The sequence below is a fragment of the Prunus mume genome, linkage group LG5 (assembly GCF_029339155.1).
Source record: "Prunus mume cultivar Tortuosa linkage group LG5, ASM2933915v1, whole genome shotgun sequence".
In the NCBI taxonomy this organism is placed as follows: Eukaryota; Viridiplantae; Streptophyta; class Magnoliopsida; order Rosales; family Rosaceae; genus Prunus; species Prunus mume.
This window is the reverse complement of record NC_142702.1, coordinates 16,180,536-16,206,075: the sequence shown is the minus strand read 5'-3', so window position 1 is coordinate 16,206,075 and position 25,540 is coordinate 16,180,536. Positions and strand designations below refer to the sequence as shown.

The 25,540-nt window shown below is 34.4% G+C and overlaps 2 protein-coding genes across 2 annotated transcripts; one reads left to right on the top strand and one right to left on the bottom strand.

Annotated features, from left to right (window-relative positions):
* The first annotated feature begins 4,426 nt into the window (after positions 1-4,426).
* On the top strand, positions 4,427-8,351 carry LOC103331414 (very-long-chain aldehyde decarbonylase CER1-like). Its single transcript, XM_089051755.1, has 10 exons — positions 4,427-4,582; positions 4,777-5,000; positions 5,213-5,445; positions 5,560-5,779; positions 6,169-6,544; positions 6,691-6,798; positions 7,115-7,315; positions 7,454-7,549; positions 7,666-7,839; positions 7,958-8,351. The coding sequence occupies exons 1-10, from the start codon at positions 4,523-4,525 to the stop codon at positions 8,138-8,140; spliced, it is 1,875 nt and encodes a 624-aa protein (XP_088907881.1). The 5' UTR covers positions 4,427-4,522; the 3' UTR covers positions 8,141-8,351.
* A 6,553-nt stretch (positions 8,352-14,904) lies between these two features.
* LOC103331413 (very-long-chain aldehyde decarbonylase CER1-like) lies at positions 14,905-21,065 on the bottom strand. Its single transcript, XM_008234039.2, is given in 11 exon segments — positions 14,905-15,245; positions 15,339-15,421; positions 15,424-15,511; positions 15,630-15,725; positions 16,236-16,436; positions 16,963-17,070; positions 17,176-17,551; positions 19,374-19,593; positions 19,920-20,152; positions 20,464-20,687; positions 20,963-21,065. Coding segments are annotated over 11 exon segments (1,869 nt in total). The 5' UTR covers positions 21,023-21,065; the 3' UTR covers positions 14,905-15,065.
* Positions 21,066-25,540: the final 4,475 nt, after the last annotated feature.

Sequence of the window (25,540 nt, the reverse complement as noted above, 5' to 3'; positions counted from 1 at the left end):
TGTATCCAAGTTTCAATTCAATAAGTAAACAGTTTTTTTTAAAATTGAATGAAGCTTCTTTTCCAATAAAATTAAGTTTAAGCCGATATCTTCTCACGAATTTATAAGAGTTTGGTATGGTGAAAGAACTTTATTCAATAAGGGAGCAGGACATCCGTCTCAAACAAAGGACGAGACAGCGTATGTGAAAAGGACGGGCACATTTAGGCAAATGTCATGCATCCATGTGACTTAATTTCATCACAAAAGGACGAGACATCAGTTAATGGCATGATTGTTTGGCGAGATTGCAGTTCAAGTATTTCTTAAGAGTTAGTTGGGGGTTCAGGTCACTTATCAGAACCCCTCAATGGCATCATGTATTGATGCAATTTACTAATAATATATGTTATATATATATATATATATATATTATATGTATATTATAATACAAAATATATGGGTATATTATAATAATAATATATGTTAACTTTATTATAATATAATATATATGGATGTTATACATTGGTTACTCTAAGCCAATCTTGTGTAACAAATGAACCATTAATTTTTACGTTTATTTTTATTTTTAATTGTAACAACAGAAGCAACAGTAAAAGATTAAAATAAAGGTAAACACATGTATATCAATAGTTTTATTTTGACCTTTACCTTGTCTTTTTTTTTTTTTTTGGATAACAACACCAACAACAGAGAGAAAATGGAAGCATGTGTATATCAATAGTTTTATTTTGACCTAGCTAGTAGCAGTATATGCCTTCTCTCACTCTAAATTTCAATCTATTACTTTGTTTCATGGTGCTGATTGATTACATAATATATATATATATATAGGAGGGTGATGATTGATTCATATACTTCATATATATATATATATATATATGTATTTATATTTATACTATACACAAGTCTTTACGTATAGTTAACGAACACTGAAAGAAAAACAGTCTTTATGCCAAACATAATGGTATTTGAGTTTCTCAAATTAACATCAAAATTTGTATTGATTTGTGATTTGTGAATATACACTAGAAACAAGCTCCACCAAATACACTTTTGTTTCACCGTGCTTCACGCTGGAGTATATATACAGTTTTTTTATTAATAATATATAATATATATATATAATATAAAGTTAAAAAAATTCGGAGGCCTCAAATATCGGTGGCCTTGTGCAGTGGTACCACTTGCACTATGCCAGGACCACCCCTGAATTTATGATCATCGCAATGGAAGTCTCAGAGTTGAGAGGATACATTTTCCCTAGAAAAAAATTCCAAAAACGAAAGACGACAAAAGATGGTGCTTATGAACAAAAGAGACCTGATTAGTTCTGCATAAATGGCAGGTAGAATTTGATTGGAATTTGGAACCATGTATCAATGCAATGAACATGGAAGCAATGGTTGCATATGTGGGCAGCTTTCGGCAGCTTTGGCCCTCCATCACTTCTTGTAGGCACACCGCACGGTATGGACAAAAGCAGCACTGGACATGTCCCTGTTGCAAGGATTTGGATGGTAAATATTGAGCATTGTGCTGTGCCTGAAAACCTATGCATAAAGACGTACGGCGAAGACAATTGTTGCGGTTACAATGGTATTTTTCCAGCTTCTTGTTGTGGTGGTTATGGAGCTTGCTATTTTGCCCATCAACCCCATTAATTTCTGCCACCCTGCGGTTTTTACTTCACCAAACTTAAATGAACAGATCTCTTCTCACTTTTTCTTGCTTTGTTCCAATGGAGGGAAGTGGTTTTTGGTTGATCTTCATATAAAATATTTAAGGGTGCAAGCAATATTGAGTTTAGATCTACACGTTGTTAGATATATCTCCATCAACCATTAAAAAATATATAAAGAAGACTTCGTTCTTTGATTGAAGCAATAGGAACATATATACCAACTTCTATCGCATTTAACAACCAAAAAAAAAAAAAACCCAACTTCTACGGTTGTCAATACTTTAGCACTAGCTTATCATTTGATGAAGGAAAATGTTGCTTGCTTTATGTAAATCCTACTCAGACATGTTCGTAGATTTTTGTGGGAAAATAAATTTATATGGGCAATGTTGGATTTACCAACATTAGAAAGACAATTTTTACGATTAAATCGTAAAATTTCAAAAGCTCATAAGGGTGTGATTAAAACTATAATGAGTGCGGGTATAAGAACTTCAAATACATACTCAGTATTTAGCAGAAATAGTAGGTGGATCTTAAAATGTTGGATTTACCGAGACATATTACTACAATTTTGTGAGTAGGGAAAAACGAATCTACTTGAAGCATGGGATGCTCAAAGCTTGATCAATTTTTTCAAGCACATGCAAGTTGAAGATCCAATGTTCTTTTACACAGCGGAAGTAGATCAAGAAAACCAAGTGATAAACTTTTTTTATTTTTTTTATTTTTTTTATTTTTAGGGATGGAAGGTCCATATTATGAGTGCTTTGGGGACATGATGGTATTTGATACTACATATCGAACAAACGAGCAAATGGTATGCGATCACGAGAGTCGGAAGAAATTTTTTGCTGCAATAAGGGATTACCTTCCAGAGATGCCAAAAAAAGTGAACTTTTGTAAGCTGCTAATGCCTACAAGAGAAAAAATTTAAAATTATTTGAGGCTAAGGTTATTGATAGTTTAGTAGTAAGAATGTGGAACACTCCAAACCTTTGAGCTTAATGAGGAGGGTCGCAAAAGAGTGCTTGTTGTCCAATTCAACTCTTTAAATTTCAATGTCTTATGTAGTTGCAAGATGTTTGAATCCATGGGTTTGTTATGTCGTCATGCTATAAGGATATTGAATGTAAAAGAGGTTACTAAAATACCATCTCAATACATATTGAAACGGTGGACAAAAGAAGCAAAGGACGAGATGCAAATGAGCATGTGGAGAATCTCTACAACTAAGTGATATATAAATCACCAGTGACTTTGCGTTGAAATAGTTTGATGTGAATATGGTTTATGATATATTGAGTAAGGGAGCGGAGACAGATAACACTCATAGAATTGCAAAGCAAAAATTGAAAAAAGTGGAAGAATTGATTGAAAAAGATAGGCTGAAGTCTAATCAATTCAAACTTCTAAAGTTCTAATGAAGAAAGTAATGAGGTTTTGAAAGATAATACTCTTGTGGACACTAATAGAGGTAAGGATTTGTTTGATAAGACGTTGGTGTTAGATCCCTTATGTGTGAGGCCAAAATGGATAACTAACGCCATATTAAAGCCCAATTTTGGAATTTTTTTCATTTATTATCATTCCATGAATCTCTTCTAATTAATTATAAGAATAATTATTGTTATTATTTACTTCTGTAGAAAAAATTAAACCACCAAAAAAAGAGGTTCTTCACAAACCTCACTTCACGCACCCAATGACTTACGTATGAAATTACCCACAACTAATGGTCATGCGGCCGGTACACCGGCCATGGTCATTCGTCGGGCCCATATTTATTACCCCAAAATTTCTCATCAGGTAAACCGCACATGCTGATTCGTCGGCCCCATTGTTATTAGTTAGGCACCGGTTCACATGCTGATCCAATTTGTTAGGCATGCATATTTGCACTTTTTTGGGGGCCTTGGTAAAGTTCCCTACTAGTATACCCTTTCTTGATTGTCGGATATTTTTGGGTAATGCTTGGTGCTCTTTTTCTTTCCACTTCTCCTCAACAATAAAGATTGCATCTGGGCTTTAATTAAGAACAAAAAAGAGGTTGGCATCAGTTTTGGGGGTTAAAGATGAAAATTTGATGATGTCCTTAAAGAGCTTGGTATCAGTTTTTGGGGTTAAAGTTGAAAATTTGATGATGTCCTTGGTTTTAGGGGTTTAATTTTGAATATTAGGATTTAATTTGTAGGCGATGGGTGTAGAGAGGTGGGTGACTCTAGACTTTAGCGGGGTTAAGTTGAATGTAAGAAAATTAATGTAGACAAGTGTGTGAGTAATGTACGATTGTTTTTTATTTGGAGGTAATATTTGTTTTTGGTGAATTTCTTTTTAATACTAGCGACAATCTAAACTACAAAAGGGAGGAGAGTTTCTCTCTCACACACACTACTAAGATGTCATAGGGGTTTAAACCTGAGACCATTGGTCTTCAAGTCAAAGCCATTTTTACTAATTGGTACTTTCCCGTTCTCTTTGACGAGGAAAATCAAACTTGGGACCTCATATATATGCTCTTAACCACTTGAGTTGTTTTTGGAAAAAATTTAGTGTAAGTTATTTCCTTGAGTCATTCTATAAAAAAAGTAAATTTATCATTACAGTTGTATAAAAAAGTAGGTGGACACGGTGAGTATTGTCACCCTGATATTGTGATAAAATTTTAATTTTCTTAAATTTTAATAAAGAAAGTGATAAAATTTATAACAAACAACCAGCCATCTTCCCATTTTAAAAAAAAAAAAAAAAAGCTTATATGGACTTTACAGTACCTACCTTGAAGTATATATATCATATACTCCTTCAAAGCTATACTACAAAGAAACAAAGAAGAATATGGCTTCTGTGCCTGGAATTCTTACTGAGTGGCCATGGAAACCTCTTGGAAGCCTCAAGGTTCTCTCTCTCTTTCTCTCTCTCTCTCTCTTGTTCATGCCTGTATATTATATGACATGTCGAACTGCAAGCTACGTATGCATGCCATACCTCACTACATACTTCCATTGTTTTCTGTCCAGCTTCATTATATATATACGTGCATATTTTGGTGTACTAACTTTTATATGTGCCTGGGATATATATGCATGCAGTACGTGATCTTGGCTCCATGGATCATCCACAGCACCTGGTTGTTTGTGGCTAACGATGCAAAAGAAAGAGATGTTTCATACTTCCTCATGCTTGGAGTGGTGTTGTGGAGGATCATCCACAACCAGATATGGATCTCTCTGTCTCGATATCGAACTGCCAAAGGCAATGGCCGAATCCTTGACAGGGGTCTCGAATTCGAACAGGTCGACAGAGAAAACAATTGGTCAGTATAAATTAATAAACATAAAAAAAAAAACATGTATAATATATAACTCATGAGGTGGCTAAACAATTGGTCAATTGGTTGAGTATTTACCCATGCATTCGAGTTCTTATGTTCGATTCCCCTTATTTCTAATAGTGCTTGTATAAAAGAAAAAAACAGGTGGCTAAATAAATACTTATTTATTTAATTTGTTTGGATTTGGAGTGCAGGGATGAACAGATATTGTTCAATGCACTCCTATTCTACACAGGCAGCAGGCACCTGCCTGGGGCTCAAAAGCTGCCACTTTGGAGGGCACATGGAGTTCTTCTAAGCATTGTGCTTCATGCTGGTCCAGTGGAGTTCCTGTATTATTGGTTTCACAGAGCACTTCACCATCATTACCTCTACTCTCGCTACCATTCTCATCACCATTCCTCAATTGTTACTCAGCCAATTACTTGTAAGAACCAAATAATAAATCAAATTAATTTAATGTTTAATTACACTAATTTTTTATTATTAAGAATTTTACTTACTTAAATTCATCATTTAATATATGTTTAATTTGTTGCAGCTGTGATTCATCCCTTTGCAGAGCATGTAGTATATTCTGCGCTCTTCTTTATACCAATTTTGGGAACTATGTTGACGAGAACAATGTCTGTGTTATCTTTTACTGCTTATATTACTTACATTGACTTCATGAACAACATGGGGCACTGCAATTTCGAGCTCATTCCGAACTGGCTCTTTTCTCTATTTCCTCCTCTTAAGTATTTTATGTATACACCCTCGTGAGTCTCAAGCTCTCTCTCTCTCTCTCTCTCTCTCTCAATTATTATATAATACTGAAATACGGAAATTACTGTACTCTAAGTATATCTAATTCAAAACCTTCAAACAAACAAACAAAAAACTTAAACCCTTAACCTATTAGGGGAGAAGGACTAAGGTTGTCTATTTCAAAGTGAGCTTCTTAAGTGGGACCAAGGTGAGCTAGGTTTGGTGGTTGTGATATAAAATTGAAGTATCAACCCGAAACCTTAAACTGTTACGAAATAAATGTGAGAAAGACGAAATAAATGCTTTGTAATATGTTAGGGGTTGGAAAATGACATATTAATTTCAACAAAATTATTTTTGAATTTGTTTATAATTGATGTAGCAACTTAATTCTGTGCAGGTACCACTCCTTGCATCACACACAATTCAGAACCAATTACTCACTTTTTATGCCAATCTACGACTACATATACGAAACTATGGACAAATCTTCAGATGCTCTCTACGAAACTTCACTCAAGAGAGAGGAAGAAACGCCAGATGTCCTTCATCTAACCCATCTGACAACACCTGAGTCCATCTATCATCTACCGCTAGGATTTGCTTCCTTGGCCTCCCGGCCCCACACATCAAAATGGTACCTATGGCTGATGTGGCCTGTTACATTGTGGTCTATGATTCTAACTTGGATCTATGGCCGTACATTTGTGGTTGAGAGGCAACGTTTTGATAATCTCAGATTACAAACTTGGGCTATACCAAAATACAATTTGCAAGTGAGACCAATTACTTCTCTGGACTATCGCTCGTATTAAAAATAAAAATAAATTCAAACTGGCACTTTAATAAACCATATTTGGTGAAGAAAAAGAATTATTACTAATATTGGTTGCACTTTTATTTAATTTATACCTTAATGCAGTACTACTTGCAATGGCAAAATGAAGCTATCAACAGTCTGATTGAGGAAGCCATAATTCAAGCAGAGGAAAAGGGTGTTAAAGTTTTATGTCTGGGTCTCTTAAATCAGGCAAGTCTGTTGTTTATATTCCCTTTTACTTTGAAGGTAAATTATTTGAGCTCAAATTCACTTTTAAGTTAACCAAGTTATTAACGGTCCATGGTATGTATGTATGTATGTATGCATGTATGTAGTGGATACTATAAATTTATTTATGGTTTCTCACCCATAAATTGCCTGAACAGATTGAGCAGAAGAAAAAAAAAAAAAAAAAACCTGCAACATTTTTAATTATGATGATTAAAATTAAAGATATAGTATGAATAATATTATATTAGAAATCCATCGATTTAGAATACATGCTAAAGTACGTCTGTTTATGCAGGGTGAGGAGCTGAATAGATATGGTGGTCTTTATGTTCATAGGCATCCTCATCTCAAAATCAGGGTTGTGGATGGAAGCAGATTAGCCGTGGCCATAACCCTAAACACGATTCCAAAAGGGACCACCCAAGTTCTTCTTAGAGGCAACCTCACAAAGGTTGCTTATGCCGTTGCATTTGCTTTGTGCCAGAAGGGTATCCAGGTAAATATATATGCATCGAACTTTACGTTTGTCATGACTCTATAGCTCGCATGTAAGAATATAAATTTTTTGTGTAAGACTGTCTTACCATGTCATCATCATGCTGATCCTCTTGTGTCTAATCACTTGTCTTTAAAGGTAGCTACATTACACCACGATGAGTATTTGAAGCTCACCAAATCATTAAGTGGCATGGAAAGTGGCTTGCTTCTTGCAAAAAGTTATGCACATAAGGTAATATGCATGCTACGAATTTTGCCTTCTTCACTCTTAATGTTTCAATACATTAATTTTGTGTTCCTATTTTGGATAATTGATTATGATTTTAAAATAGTTTATCTACTTTGCAGGTTTGGTTAGTGGGAGATGGATTGAGTGAAGAAGAACAATTGAGAGCACCAAAAGGAACATTATTTGTTCCTTTCTCCCAATTCCCACCAAAAAGATTGCGTAAAGATTGCTTCTACCACTACACTCCAGCAATGAAGACACCCACATCTCTTGAGAATGTTCATGCTTGTGAGGTAATCAAGCAATTGTTTTATTTTTTCTTGTTATTAATTAGTAAATTATGACTGATATATATATATATATATATATATTTATGTTATTAATTTGCATTGTTAATTATGTTATTAACAGAATTGGTTGCCAAGAAGGGTGATGAGTGCATGGCGCATAGCAGGCATAGTGCATGCCTTGGAAGGTTGGAAGGAGCACGAATGTGGCTACAAGATGTCCAATATTGACAAAGTTTGGCAAGCAACTCTCCAACATGGCTTTCAGCCTCTCATCATCTCTAGTACCACTCACACCAAAAATTAGTTGGCTTCATCAAAATATTAATTACATGCCCCCTCTTCTTTATTATACGTAATCCCTTATTTCTGTTGGGTTTTTAATTATGTCACTATTATTATGGCTTTTGGCTTTTGGCTTTTGGCTTTTATCATCATGTTGTTTATCAATTACTCTATTATGGATATCACTATTTATTATTGAAATAATATTCGTCCCAACAAAAAAATCTTAAGACGAGAAATATCAGCCAGTGGGGAAATTTGCATAACTTTATAGAAACTTTAATGGAGTTAGACATAGATCGTGCATTGCAACAGTACTTGACGAAGTTTATATGGTAATGGGGCACATACAAACATTCATTTAATATTTATGCAACGTTTCCAAAAAAAAGAAAAAGAAATACATATTTGAGTTGTTAGGTGGAGAGATAATGCGTTTCAAAAATACTTATCCAAAGTTCGATGGTGATTCTAATTCAAAACTTTAAGCCGACATATCTTCTTTAAATCACGAGTGTGGTTTCATGGAAGAACTTTATTCAATAAGGGAGCAACACATCTGCGTCAAACAATACTAGCAAACAACCACAAGATCCAAAGTACAATATTCAAGTTAAGTTTATAAAACAGAGTGTATACGTGAACATATTATCGAAATTAACAGTGGAAAATCAAGTGTCATGCATCGATCTGACTTAAAATCATCATGAAAGGACAAAATTAACAGTCTCTATGGACATAAGAGCATCCACAACGGTATCAAATCTGGTACACACATTACATTATGCGATCAAGTAATATCTAACACGAAATATTGCAATTGTTGATATCACTTGTGTTGTCTGATTGTGTGATTGTGGTACAGCCTGCACTTTTATCTTGGTAAACACATGTACGTGACACTGAGCTTTCGAAACCATAGGTACATCTAGTGCAAGCAATATTGAGTTTAGATCTAAACGTTGTTAGATATCTCCACCAACCAGTGCAAGCGATTTTTGATCAGTAAGTATATATTGTCAGCTGACAGATGAAAATTTTTTGGTCCAAAGATTGATATTTTATATAATTTTTTTTAAAATCCAAGTGACAAAGTTAGCCTTTGAGATTAGCTTGCACATACATTTTTTGAGATTAATTTTGTCATTTGCATAAGTTTTTTTATTTGTGAAATCATCAATTTTTGGATGTGAAAACATCGAAAATCTCTAGGCAGACATGGAGAGAGATTGAGAGACAAATGTGCAGTGGCGAGGAAGATAAGAGGAGAAGAAGAAGAAGAAACTGCTCGGAGAATAAAAGGCAGATTTGCGGCGACGTCGTTGAGGAATAGAAGAGGAGGAGAAGAAGTGACGGTTGGGAGTAAAAAAAAAAAAAGGGAAATGTGTGGCGGTGTTAGGAAGAGAAGATGAGAAAAAGAAACGGTAGGAGAAAAATAGAAAGGAAGAATAAGAGGAGGCGACTGGAGATAAAAGGGAGTGTTAGGGTTAAAACCCTAACATTTTTATAATATTTTTATAATTTTTCTAAGAGTATTTTAAATATCATGATTATGCTTGTATTTCACAAGAGAGTAATTAGTCCAGTCGTAAACACCCTTCATTCCAGCTAGCAGGTCATGTGCTGGAGTCTCCTTGGGCGCTTAATGTTTACAATATTTGTCACGCTAAGTGGTAGGACGGTTTGGTTCAGCAAACCGGGAGTTTGGGAGATGGTGAATTGGCGACCGGATCGAGTCATAGCGGTTCAATTCAGTTTAATGACCAAAATAAAAAAATAAGTGAAAGATCGGTCCAATTTAATTGGTTTATCAGTTAATCAGTCTAAAATTCCAGCCCTAAATAGGATATCCTTAATTTGCTTATTGTCTCAAATACATTCATCAAAATGGGGAAATTGAAATGCCATATGATTGAGCCCACCAAAAACACTACAAGTAAAATATTTGGTACACCAACCCTTAAGGCCTCATTTGGTAGGCTGGCCTGGATTGGCTAAGATTGACTTGTAAGTATTGGTTTGGATTGGCTGCGATTTTAAGTCCAGTGCAGTTCACTTTTGCACCAAACAATGGATTGGATCAGACATTGAATGCAAGAGGGATCTCTGATGCATGTAGACTTTTTTCTTTTTCAAACTGGAACCAAATGAAATTTTTTTAACTTTTTGGCAGAGATTGAAGAAAGAGGCCCAACTTTTTACAAGAAATATGAACCACCCAATAACAAGAGCTGCCATTGTTGCCGATTGTAGCCTCTGAGTAATAACAATTCCCAGTTTTGAGACAAGGAAAAAACAAAAAATCTCCCAATACCAAACCGAAAAGAGAACCCATGGCATCGAATCCAAACTAAAACTTATATCAAGATCTAACCATTACCCAATCTCATATCAAGATAATAATATATATCAATTTTTATATAAAAAACAGAAAATTCAATGCAAAAATCATAACAGTACAAACGATGCAAGGAGAGAGAGGAGATGAGAGGAGAGAGGAGAGAGAGGAAAGAAGAGAGAAGAAGGCAAACCACTAGATAACAGAGTACAGACGATGCGAAGGAGGCAGAGGGAGACGAGGCGCTCAGATTCACTGTAAACCCATGTCTATTGATGGGTTTGGAGTCCCTTGTTATTCTGGATTGGTGTCCAAGAGCCATGTCCAGTTCATAATGTAAACTGGACCTATGTCTATTTTAATTGAATATATCCAGTCCAGTCCAGCCCACCAAACAGGGCCTAAGCTCATACCCCCAGTCCCCAAGGCCCGTACCTCCCTCCCTAGCTTATCTTATATGCCCCTGATGATTTCGACCAAAAATATACGTCCCCGATGAAATATGAGATCGATCATGCTATAAAATTCAATCCCTTAAATTAGAATCTGAAATAATAAAGATGGGAAAAAAAAAATTATATTCAACCTCTTGAATTTATTGATCATCTACCAATGGTAATCTCAGATGAGTTGCAGAGGATTAAACATTTTCCCTAAAAAAATCTAAAAATGAAAGAGAACAAAAGATGGATACGGAGGAGACGAAGTTGGTGCGTATGAACAAACGAGGCCTGATTAGTTCTGCATAAGGGGCAGGTAGAATGCGATTGGAACCATGTATCAATGCAATGAACATGGAAGCAATGGTTGCATATGGGCAGCTTTCGGCACCTTTGGCCCTTCATCACTTCTTGGAGGCACACCACACAGTATGGGACGAAAGCAGCACTGGACATGTCCTTGTTGCGAGGATTTGGATGGTAAATATTGAGCATTGTGCTGTGCCTGAAAACTTTTGCATAAAGACGGACGGCGAAGACGATTGTTGCGGTGACAATGGTATTTTTCCAGCTGCCTGTTGTGGTGGTTATGGAGCTTGCTATTTTGCCCATCATCCCCATTAATTTCTGTCACCTATGGTTTTTACTTCACCAAAATTGAATGAACAGATTCTCTTCTCTCTTTTTCTTGCTTTGTTCCAATGGAGGGGAGTTGAGGGGAGTAGTTGTTGGTTGATCTTCATATAAAATATTTAAGGATGCAAGCATTATTGAGTTTAGATCTAAACGTGTTAGATATCTCCACCAACCAATTAAAAAAAGAATTGTATTGTATACAAAGAGTAGATTTGGTTATTGATTGAAGGAATAGGAACATATAGCTTCATGCTTTGATGAAGGAAACTGTTGCTTTATGTAAATTCTACTCAGACAAGTTCGTAGACTTTATTTTTTGTGGGAAATAAATATATATATGGAAAATGTATGATTTTGGTACTTAATATTTTGAGTTAGGTTTACAGCTCGTATTGTTCTGCGGAGTTTATGCGCATAGGCTTTAGGATTTAGGGCTTTAGCCCAAGTTTTAATAGACCAATAAACCAGAAACCATTTGTCCATAAGGATATCAAGTGAAATAAATAATAGAAAACACAAATTATTTGATTGACATTGCTGCAATTCACATTGAATTAGTGTTTAAACGATTTTAAGCCTCATTATCTATTGTCTATTGGTTTTGGATTTGGTACTCATATTCTAATATGATATTAGGGTATGCTATACACATCGAAGGGTCAATGGTCTCACATACTTTCATGTCACTTAATAATAATTATTCATATTTAGTCCAAATCGATGATGCATGACACTTTGATTTTTCCCTATTAAATACGAGAAACACTTGTGTAAAATGGGGATGACACTATTTTGCTATCTTCGACCAATTGCGACATGTCACGATGATAACTTTTCTACGTGATAGAATATGATTGGTTGGGAATAACAAAACAATGTTATTCTTGTTTCATACAAAGTTTTCTGTTTAAATACACTCTGTTTTCAAAATGTGACTTGAAATATGGTACTATGTGTCTTGTGCTTATTTTGTTAGTATTGTTTGACTTAGAACTAATGAGTTTCATTATTAAAAAATAATAATAATAATAATAAAACTTAGAACTAATGTGTTAAATTGATAATAATTCATCTGCAGATGTAGTGGAGAAAGCCTCCAAATGCAAAAAAAAAAAAAAAAAAAACTTACTTGTAACGGGGATATCACTGTTGTGTTATCCCCAACCAATAACATAATGACATGTGGAAAAATTATCCGATGTGTCATTATGTTACTGATCGGGAATAACAAAAAGTGTTTTCCCTATTGCTTGAGAACTTCTCTTCCCCATATGACATATAAAATTAATGTAGATGGTGTTGTCAAGCAACATGACCATGTTAGGGGTCTAGGGGTGTTGATCAGGGGACTCTCATGAGGAATTAGTTAATACTGCTTCAAAACCAATGGTGGGCAGTTTTTTTGCCAAAAGTGCAATTCATTAAAACAGTACATACAAAGCCAAGCAAAAGCACCAGCCAGAAAACTAATAGAAAACAAACCAGAACAAATCTAGCTAAAACCAGTACAGTATAGTATGAAGATCATGTTCCCGAGCCAAAAACTAAAACGTCAAAAGCCCAAAAAAAAGGCATTTAGCCCACATAAAGGCATATAGCCCACAAAGAGGCATTACGCCCACATTAAACATAAAATAAAACACAGGAAACCTAGCTGCCACAATCAAAGAGAATCTCCAAGCCGCCATCACAAGCAAAGAGAAACTCCACGATTGTAGGTGGACAAACCACCCATCACCACTATGAAGAACCAAACACCTGTAGGTCATCAACAAACCAAGCCAAAATCCCTCAAAACATAGCCCACTAGAAATTCACTAACAGATCTAGAATTAATTCAACCAATACATCAAAAAGACAGCAGCCAACAAAAAAAGAATGAGAAAAACCATTCCATAACAAGGAAGAAAAGAGCCAAGAACCTAGAAGGAGGTGGTGCAAGCACCCAAGCTAGAGCTCTACACACCTTCTAATAAATACGCGCCAAAACGCGTTTAAAATTTGCAACTACAACCCAAGGATGAGGCCAGATCAAGGGGAAGGTCAAGGAATCCAGATAAGCAATGGATTTTTGGTCGATATGGAGCAAGACCTGCAGGGTAAAGATGGCGATGATAGGAGAAATCATGCCCATGGTCTTCATCCCACCAAATTGAAAAAGGGTGAGAAAGAGAGAAGTGAGATTTAAGGAGGAAGATGAGGGGAGGGGAGGATGGGCAGACCACCAACCCCCCAAGATGCGACGCTAAAGGGGTGGGGATCTTTTGTTTCTCTGCTAGGGTTAGATAGAGATGTGGAGCACGAGTAATGCTATTTAGACACATGGTCTCCATTCTATTGTTCTTGAATATGATGCGCAGGAGGTTGTCACAGGAATAATAAAACAAAAAGATCTAAATTTGGCCAATGAAGGTGTGTTGTTTAAGGACATTCGTTCTCTTTTGAATCAATTCACCAACTGTATGTGCTAGTATGAACCCCGTACTTGTAATCGTGTAGCGTATGCGCTAGCAAAGTTTGCTTTATCTTGTTCCAAGTTAGTTGTTTGGATAGAAGATGGTTATGTTTAGATGTCTTCTATTTTGCATGATGATGTAATGTTTGTTAGATTTCTTTAATACATGTTCAAGATCTTTACACAATATGAAATACGTAAAGGCATAAAGACATACCTGGAGCCATTTTCCTTGAGTACACGACCTCTGAACTCATCCAATCCGTAGCAGTAGCAGCAATCCTTAGCATAACAGGAATGGCTCAAGACTTCTGCTCTCTCTTAGAATCTCTTTTAGCTTTCTCTTTATGATGAGAATAGGGTTAGAGAACGTGTCTGATGAGAGCATGACCTTAAGCTTATATAGGGCTAGGTCAAGTCATCTCTACTCATCATCGAGAGCCGACTTGACTAATCTTCCAAGCCCACGTAAACAGTTCACGCAAAAAATGAAATAAATAAGACCCCTTAATAGGCTTCGAAACCTTTCCTTATTCCATAAGGTTTTGGGCCTCAAATTATAACTTAATTTAAACTCTTATCAAAACTTGATATAACTTAGTATCTAGTGCATTGATCTAAATAGGAAAACATAACAATGTTTTCTTAATTAATACAAATTATGAGCTTCCTATTAAAATATATATATATATATAATAAAATATTTTAATTGTCGTATCCTCCCCTTACCACGCAACATAGATTGTTGTTTTTAATTAATTTCAAGAAATATATAAAAATATATTATGTAAATTATAGGCGTGCATATGTCTTGATTAATTTACTATTTATCCAACAACAATTTTTGGTTCCAATTCTCTCTATCTATCTTTGGTTCCGATTCTCTAATCGACTTTCAAATCATGAATCCGCCACTATTAAAATAAATATTACTTCAATAAATAGTGATATTCACAATATAGTAACTGATACACACCATGATAATAAAAGCCATGATAATAGAGTCACATAATTTTAAATAAGGGATTACTTATAATAAAGAAGAGGGTGCATGTCATTAATATTTTGATGAAGCCAACTAATTTTTGGTGTGGGTGGTAGAGATCATGAGAGGCTGAAAGCCATGTTGGAGAGTTGCTTGCCAAACTTTGTCAATATTAGACATGTTGTAACCACACTCGTGCTCCTTCCAGCCTTCCAAAGCATGCACTATGCCTGCTATGCGCCATGCACTCATCACCCTTCTTGGCAACCAATTCTGTTAATAACATAATTAACAATGCAAATTAATAACATAAAAATATATTTAATAATTAATAACAAGAAAAAAATAAAATAATTGCTTAATTACCTCACAAGCATGAACATTCTCAAGAGATGTGGGTGTCTTCATTGCAGGAGTGTAATGGTAGAAGCAGTCTTTGCGTAATTTTTTGGTGGAAATTGGGAGAAGGGAAAAAATAATGTTCCTTTTGGTGCTCTCAGTTGTTCTTCTTCACTCAATCCATCTCCCACTAACCAAATCTGCAAATTCAATTAATTAGTACATTTTTAATATCATTCTTAAGTGTCCAAAACATATTGAAAGAACAATAGCAAAATAGGATTGAAGCAGGTAAAATTTGTAGCAGATAATTGATACCTTTTGGGCATAACTTCTTGTAAGGACCAAACGACTCTCAGTGACATTTAATGATTTTGTGAGCTTCAAATACTCGGTCTGGTGCAATGTAGCTACCTGAAATTATCGCAATTTATGTTAGGAAATGGGAAAAAAACATCGTCTCCTGGATGATTAGACCCAACATGTCAGAGTGGTTCTGGCACCAGATCTTTTATGTCACCTCTATGATATTATATATAATATATAGACAACTTATAATTAAAATTAATGCCCCTTCTAAACCAAAATCTGGCTCTAATATCAATTGATGTGGTACAATCCATAGGTATTTGATGAAGCACTAGCACTTAAACAATAGAACAGAGAAGAATATAAGAGGTCAAGGAGAAGAAAATATAGATCGAATGGACAAAAGAAAGGACAGAAATTAGAGAACCAAGAAGGAAGGACAAAAATCAGAGAGTTTTAAGAGAGGGTTTATTCATGACTAAGTTAGAAATATTTAGATCTCACATGTAACTCTTGAATATAATTAGGTGTTTGGTATAATTGTATTTTTTATTTCGGCCACCTAATTTTACAATTCTAGCTCCATCCCTGTTTATAGGTGATGCATAAATTTACCTGGATACCCTTCTGGCACAAAGCAAGGGCAGTGGCATAAGCAACCTTGGTGAGTTTGCCTCTCAGAAGAACTTCGGTTGTCCCTTTTGGAATGCTGTTTAAGATTACAGCCACAGCTAAGCTACTTCCATCCACCACCTTCATTTTCAGCTCAGGATGCCTGTGAACATATAGACCCCCGTATCTGTTCAGCTCCTCACCCTGCATATTTTGCAAAGTTTTATGTTAATTTTTTTATATTTTGTAACCGAAATAATTAAAACCCAAATAATTAAAAGGTTACATGTTTTTCTTATTTATCACAGCTATTGGTATAGCATTGAGAAAAATGAAAAAAAAAAAAAAAAAAAAAAAAGGGTGCCACAATATAGAGCTTGGCATTAATTAAGGGTGCCACAATATAAAGCTACCTTGAGTCTTTAACATTAAATATATATCTAAATCAATTCCATTATTAATTGATTCAGAAGTTATCAGAAAACAAATTAAGTAGAATTTAGGCTACATTTCAGTGATTTGGAATGGACTGAATTATTTTAATTAAATTGGAAAAATGTTGTGGTCCTTGTGAACTTATAAATACTGGGAGTGGACTTATTAAATTAGGTAATAGTCCAACCTTTACCTTATAAATCTCATCTAGATGGATATGATTCATAAAAACTGACTTGAGCTCCACTCCAATTCAATCCAAACCAAACAACCAAACGAGTCCCTAATTGATTACCTGATTCAAGAGACCTAAACTTAAAACTTTGACACCCTTTTCCTCTGCTTCCAGTATGGCTTCCTCAATCAAGTCATTGATAGCTTCATTTTGCCATTGCAAGAAGTACTGCAATTAATTTATAAAACCCAAAAATAACATATCAAATCTCATTAAAAAAGAAAATAGCAAGTGACCTATAAATTAGAAGTAAAAAGTTCGTGATGGTCTTACTTGCAAGCTGTATTTGGGTATGGCCCAAGTTTGTAATCTTAGCTTGTCAAAACGCTGCCGCTCAACAACAAATGTACGGCCATAGATCCAAGTAAGCATCACGGACCACAATGTCACAGGCCACATCAACCACAGGTACCAGTGTGATGTGTGGGGCTTAGAGGACAGGGAAGCAAATCCTAGCGGTAGATGATAGATGGACTCAGGTGTTGTTAGATGAGTTAGATAAAGGACATCTGGTGTTTCTTCCTTTCTCTTGAGTGAAGTTTCGTAAAGAGTATCTAAAGATTTGTCCATGGTTCCATAGATGCAGTCGTAGATTGGCATGAAGAGTGAGTAATTGGTCCTGAATTGTGTGTGATGCAAAGAGTGGAACCTGCATATGTCAACATTGAATCAATCATGGATAATGGTATATCATGTGATTTGTGTGGTCAGAAATTTACAGTCATAAAGATTGAAACTTTCTATATATAAAAAAATTGAAACTAACAATAATACAGATATATATCATATGACTGATAATATATGACAAGTAAAAGCACTTCTAATTATCACTTTTAACATTTAAAAATAATAATAATGTACATTATGAGTAATAAAAGCCGTTTTTGAAAAAGCACATTCAATAAGCACTTAGATTTTTAACAAATATTTCAATGTTATTTTACTAAAAGTACTTCTAACAAAAGCGCTTATGTCTTCTAATATGGATTTGATGGGAAATAATTTCCCATGTATTTTTCCAAGGGATGAGAAATAGAAGATTCATTTCTCATGTTTGGTAATGGTAGAAAAGTAACTAGGAAATACCACTTTATTTCATTTCCCATGTTTGGTTTGCGTAGGAATGTAAAACAAAGTTTGTTTAATTTTTTTCAATTATACTCATATGAAATCAAATAAAAAAATAGTGTTGTTAAATGAACCCTAAAATTAACTTAGTACACCCTACTACCAAACTATTTATTAAATTACTAATTTACCCTAATATAAAATGACAAAAAACAATGTATTGAATTGTGAAATAAATGTAATTTTAATAAGTACACTCTACTCACCATATTCAACCCTAATCAAAAAAAGTTACTTCCAAAAATCTTAGTATTAACTCCAATAATTTGTTTCGTCGTCATTTAATAATTCATTGATGCAAACATGTCTCATGAATGCTCCAAACATGTCAAATCAATCATCAAAAGAGGTATTAATTTTGGTTTTTTTGGTTTAGGTTGTAAAAAATTTACCAATAACAAATTTTCTCTATGCGCCCTCCTTTTCCATAGAGAGTTTCTCACGACACGACAAATAGATCACATAATTACATTCCTTCTCCACATCAATTCTAGCATCGCTGGATAATTGACAACAATTAATTCTATAGAAACCTTATACTTCTCTTGATTATGTAAAAAAAATCCTGTAAATCTGGATGGACTTTATTTTGCAACGTTAGGGTGTATTAGGGGTATTTTTGGTAATTAAATAAGATGTATTTAGTTAATTTTGCATTTTAATTTAAATATTAGAATGTACTTAGATCATAGAGTGTACTCATTTAATTTTAAGGTTCGTTCAACAACACTAAAAAAAATGCATTTAATGTTATATTATAATTCTAAATTATTAATGTGACAAAATGGTTATGAAAAATGTGCATTTAATGTTGGTCCATTTTCTCAAAGTTTCCAAGGATGTGCCGGACAACCATTTTCCATACCTGAACTTAATAAACGTAAAAAAATAATTAATTTTTCATCCCCAAATCTCCTTTCATATGAACCAAAAGCCTAAGGAATTTTATATAACATGTCATGGTAAATTAGGCCCATTTGCGGAAAGCCCTAAAAAAATTAGGTTTGGCAGCTGGTCTGAATTCTAATTAGGGTCCACATGAACATTAATTACAAGCTATGAGCTACATGAGGGACGTCACTTGTGATATCATGACACACGTCTCTACAAGCATGGTCCACATGGAAATCTCTCCGTATACGTATTCAAGCTTTTCCTTTTCAATTGGATCATGTAATTATAACATCAATGATAAATTATGTAAACGATACATGCATCGCTCCTTCTGGAGTCTATGTATGTAAAGTGGTTCTTCTGTACGATCAGTTATATATATATATATATATATATATATATAGAGAGAGAGAGAGAGAGAGAGAGAGAGAGAGAGAGGAGAAACTTACGATGGGGTGTACATGAGATACTTAAGAGGAGGGAAAATGGAGAAGAGCCAGTTTGGAATGAGCTCAAAATTGCAGTGTCCCATGTTGTTCATGAAGTCAATATAAGTAACATAGCCAGCAAAGGATATGATTGAAGCTGTCCCCGTGAGTATAGTCGTCAACATAGGTATAGCAAAGAGTGTGAAATATGCTATGTGCTCCGCAAATGGATGAATCACAGCTGCAAAATATACATAAAATAAAAATAATAATCCATGTCAATTTTAGGTTACCTTTTTCTATTATTTTTTGTTTTGCATATATACTTCATTAAACCATTTTCACCTACTAAATTTATATAAAATGAGTGTTGCTATTTGTGCCATGTTTCGTGTCTACATTTCTGACCACTTCTTTAATACATGTAAGTCTTATATATATTAGTGAGGTTTATCTTTATTAAAGGGGTAGTCGATAAATATGGTATAAATAATAGAATAAAAAAAATCATTTAAACACAATATGCTCAGAAGAAAAATAGTACTAATTAAGGGTTATTTTTCTTACAAGTGATTGGCTCAGTGACAATAGAGGAATGGTGATGAGAATGGTAGCGAGAGTAGAGGAAATGATGGTGAAGTGCTCTGTGAAGCCAATAGTAGAGGTACTCCACTGGGCCAGCATGCAGCAAAATTGTCAGGAGAACCCCATCTGTCCTCCAAAGTGGCAGCTGTTGAGCCCCAGGCATATGCCTGCTGCCTAGGTAGAACAAAATCCCATTGAACACTATTTGATCATCCCTAAATTCCAAACAAACAAACAAAATAACAATCAAAACAAAATCCCAAATTACGTTCAGTTTCTAGTAATTATATGCTATTTAATGAGAACCTAAGTTGTGACATTTTTTTATACACCGATAAGGAGGGGAGTATCGAATTTAAAACTTCAAGTGCAATGATGCATGCTCTTAATTTAAGTTGGGACACAACTCCCTTACTTAAGTGTAGAACTTGAATATTTTGTTTTCAGACAGATTATGAGATTACATTGCGAGTTTACATGTCAAAGTTAAGTTCTAAAACTTATTTAGGTCTCTATGAATGTTCACCAATTTCTTTCTCGGTCGACTTGCTCAAACTCAAGAGGTTTGTCAACGATTCGGCCATTGCCCTTGGCGGTCTGGTATCGAGACAGAGTGATCCATATCTGGTTGTGGATCATCCTCCACAGCATAAATGGAAAGATGAGGAAATAAGATAGATCTTTCTCTTTCCCATCATTAACCACAAACGAGTATGCGCCATGAATGATCCAAGGAGCCAAGATCACATGCTGCATCACACACAAAAAGAAAGCTTATCAAAATAATCCCACAACATGATGATGATGATGATGATCCATATATAATCATATATTAACCCATGATGCATATATAAGAAGTGTGTATAGTAAATGTATTCCATTTGAAGCATACAGTTCAACACATGCCATACTATCGATGTTCACCATCGATTAAGAGTGGGAACGAAAATGTTATCGTGTTAAATATGTACATGAAAGACAGACGAGAGGGAGAAAGAGAGGTGGGAGGGTCTGTGAAGGGAGACCTTAAAGTTTCCAAGAGGAGTCCATGGCCAGTCAGTGAGAATTCCTGGTGTGGAAGCCATTGTTTTGTTTGCTAGAGCTAAGAGCTACTTTGCACAGCCTATAGCTTTAAAGGTATTTATGTCTGTATATATAGAACTATCTGGCCACCACGTTAGAGTTTTTGTATATAATGCAAGCCTTTTTAATTGGCGGTTGGATATTTTTTTATTTCTTAAGATGTTGACAAAAGAGGTACGTACACAAAGTCCTGTAGCAAGTGGTTCTGGAGATGGGTGGCTGAAAATTTATTATGCAGTTATAGTCGCGTGCCAATTACAAACACTTACCTTGTACAATTTCATATCCGCGACTACGGCCGAGTGGAATGAATAATGAGTTAGTTACACTATGTCTAACCATCCTAAATGGTCGTTTCATCATCACATATCATCTGCATGTTTACCCTTATATTTAATCATACACGAAAAGGCTATGCAGGCGCATAGGGCTTATGGAAATCAACTTCTAGGAGAGACATAATTGACTGCATTGATCTCGGTAGCTACGCCACCCACGGAATCCCATTTTCCTGCGACGGTTAGACATAAACCAAGACAGATAGAAGAAAAGGTCGTCATGAGCTTGACACCTCTATGGTTTTTAGACCCAGTAGAACAATTTCAGCGAAAATACCAAATCAATGTGGTGCAGCAGAAGCAGGTGGGAGAAGTAAAGAAAGGTTAGGATCACAGCCTGTCAGGAAAAAGCAAATATGTGCATAAATATTACAATTTTGTTTTTCTCCTCTTGTTTCCTCAAGTAAATGAATTAATGACCCAAAAAAAAACCCAATAAATATATATATTTTGGTCATTAAATATCAATTAAAAAATAGAATATTTGCATAAAATATCAATTAAAAAATAGAATATTTATCAACAAATAAGGGGTCTTTCTCTGGCTAGATAATGTGATGACAACATGACATGAGATATTTTACGTTGCTTTACTTTGAATTCGGAAAATTATTTCGGTGAATTATTATCTAAATGTGTGCTTCAAAAAATATATATTTTGTGATTGTGTTAGGGAAAAAAAGAAAGAATATATTCTTTTAAAAAAAATTATAAAAAAAAAAAAAAAAAGCTAGTGCACAAAATAAAAGTTTTGAGAATTGTCTCCAATAATCAACAAATTGAAAGAACAGAAGAGCTAATAAGTATCATATGACCCACATGATCATGATATAATATTAGTCGGCAAAAATATATAGGTTTGCCATCATCAACTCATGAGTGATTAATGATGGGCTTAATTAAAGATGTGACCTCCTGTGTTTTACCGAAAATTCCACTGTATTTTTTACATTTCAAACTACGTCAATATGCCCCATGTGCTTTATGTATGTGTCCCTTGTTTCCCATTCCGTCAATTTGGTTAGTAAAATCGTTAACTTGCTAACGTGACATATGTATTTTAGTAATTTTGGATCTAAAAATCTCAAAATCTAAATTAAATATTTAAAATATTTAAAAAATAAACCAGCACCCGAATAGCCACCACACCTCCCACCATAACCCAACCCTTCCCCATCAACTACCACCCCCAACCCATGGCTTGGGGGTGAAGGTGGCTAGTGGATTGGAGGGAATGTTATCAATGTTTTGGAGTGGGTATATCACTTGGGTAGGGTAGGGAGATCATATTTGAACCATGGTGGAGTGCTAGCCATGGGTGGCTAAGTGGATTGGATTGGGTTATGGTGGGAGGTGTGGTGGTGGGGCTATTCGGGTGCTAGGATTAATTTATTTATTTTTATAAATTTATCTTTCTAATCTTATTTTTTAAATATTAAATTGTTTTTTTATATTTAAATTAGATTTTAAAATTTTTTAATAGCTAAAATTACTAAAATGTCCATGCCATGTCAATAAATTAATAGTTTTACTAACCAAATTGACAGAATAGGGGACACGGAAATAAAGCACATGGGGCATATATTGACCCAGTTTGAAATGTAGGGGGTAAAGTAGAATTTTCAATAAAGCACAAGGAGCACATCGATAATTAAACCTTAATTATATGCTCAATAGGAATATTTCTTGTTGTGATAGATGGAGTCCAAATACTTTATAGTTATGTTTACTAATCCGTAATCGGGTTAGGAGGAATTGATAACTGAGGAGGAGTTGGAATCCAAATTCTCATTAAAGTTGTTAACTAAACCATGTGGAATCGAGATAGAAATGGTATTAATTCCTTATAATAAGTTGTTTACTAAATTTTTGTGAATCGAAATTGAAACTAGTTTGAGTACTAAAATGCAGTTGTTCTAAATAAATTATTGAGTTAAAGTAGATGGTAAATTTTAAAATATGTGTGAGAATATAATGAGTAAAAAAGATGGATTCCTAATGGGCCAGTTCTTCAATGAATTAGAATAGCATACCACCTCTCACCAAAGAGTTCAATTCCTGCAAAAGCAACATGAGTAAATACTATTAAATTGTGTGGTCTCGCTTGCCTTCTTATTCCTTTATGTAAAGTAAACACATGAGTGATTGTTAGGTTAAACTTTGTTAGTTTATCTTTTTTGGTTTTCTTTGACAATTTTGTAATTGCACATGTATGTCATCAAGCTTAAGATTAATTATACTAGGTTAGTCTAGTTTGAAGATGATTATTGTGGCTCAATGTATAGGGGGAGGTCGAGAAGGCCCTATCACATTAATTTCTTGAACCCAACGCATGTTAAGGATATGCATTTACAGGACCATTTTGTGGCGTAACACACCACATTATATTAATTTCTTTTTATAATATATTAGTCTCTCCGTACTTGCTTCCGCACTTGGAAGAGGTTTTTTTAAAAAAGAAAAATATTTTAGAATTAAAAAAGATAATGGGTAGTTGCATTCTATAAAAATAAAATTTATTATCTGATTTTTCTTTTAATTTTAATTTTTTTAATATGAAAAAGTGTGAATATACCATATTATCTTTATTTAATTAATAATTTTAATTCTTAATATTTGGATTAACCAATGACATTTTATGATATTTTAAATGTTTCATCATTATCTACCTTTCGCTTTATATATATAGATAACAAAAATTCTATTAAATTAAAGGCTAACATTACACCTAGGAAAATTAGTTTAGATAAAGGTTTAAATTTATAGTGTATAAAATGATAAGAGTACTGCCAAAATAGCTTCCAAAATTCAACAATGCACGCTCACGTCTGCATAATTAAGCAGCTACTTTTAATTCGATTACCAAAAGAAGCTCCCTTCCTTACAGAGAATTCAAACAAAAATTACGTCACATCAACTCACTGCAAATTGGCTTTGGTGACATTTGGGTAGTTAGTCAATGAATGTTCTTCGTACTATCATTATGTGCGTCTAGTCTTTTCACATACTAGTAAATTAGTGGCATTTAATTTTAATAATAAAAATTATAGAACTTTAATTAATAATTTACGGCACTTTCCTTTTTAAAAATATTCAACGTATTAACAGAGCTGATATGATATTGAAAATTTTCTATTTTATGAGAGGATATTATAATGAGCTCTTCTTTCAATGTACTCATTCATCATTTTGGGTATTGTTAAAAATGTATAAATCTATTTTTTAGGTGTTCTTGAAACACTAGGTCCAATGTACATTTTCATTTTGAAGTAGGCAATATTGCCTAGTTAAGGACAGTATGCATATTTTGCATACTTATTTGCCTCAAACCTAACAACCGCAACCCTCTGCACAGCCACCAACAACCCAGACGCGCCATGGCCTCTCTTTTTGTCCAACTTCCAACATCTACAACCCACCATCTTTATCTCACTGAATTCGGAAGCCATCAAATTAGGTTGTAGTTGTAGACCTTCGAGTACAAAAATAGTGAATTTTTACTAGAAGTACATCAAAAAGTGCTTTTATAGCGCGTAAACACCTTAATTATTTATGCCTAACAACACTAGTATGTGCACAAGAGTGTGATATTGAGTCTAAACGCATCTTTATTTTATTGTAAGAGACATTTAGTTGACATGTAATAGACGATAATTGTTGAACACATAATGCTTGAATTAGGGTTGTAGGTATGTTTAACATATCATGATATCATGTCTAACTTATTGTTGTACAAGCGTTCATTATAATAAATAAATAAAAAAGGTCATTTCATTAGTGATTTGTTAATGGTTGAATTACGCGAACATATCATGATATCATGTCTAAACCTTGTTTTTTACTCATACCTATCAGCCCATCAATTTATTTGCTTTCACCTCTCCCACACAAACCATACCCAAGAAGAACAAAAAACAAAAAAAAACAAAAAACTCTTTATCTGAATTTATTGGTTGCTGTTTTAGGTTAGGACCATTAACCACATCACTATATAATACTTAATTTTCGCAGAGAAGCACATCTGCCAAGTTCTCAACCGACGAGAACTCAACAGTCCAAGTAAATGCCCGACAATGAATTTACATGAAGATCAGCATGAACGCGTGGACTTGATGCTTTTGCTTTTCAAAAAAGCCCGTCCAATTTGAGGGCTGCGGCCTCTACAATCATAATGTTATACCT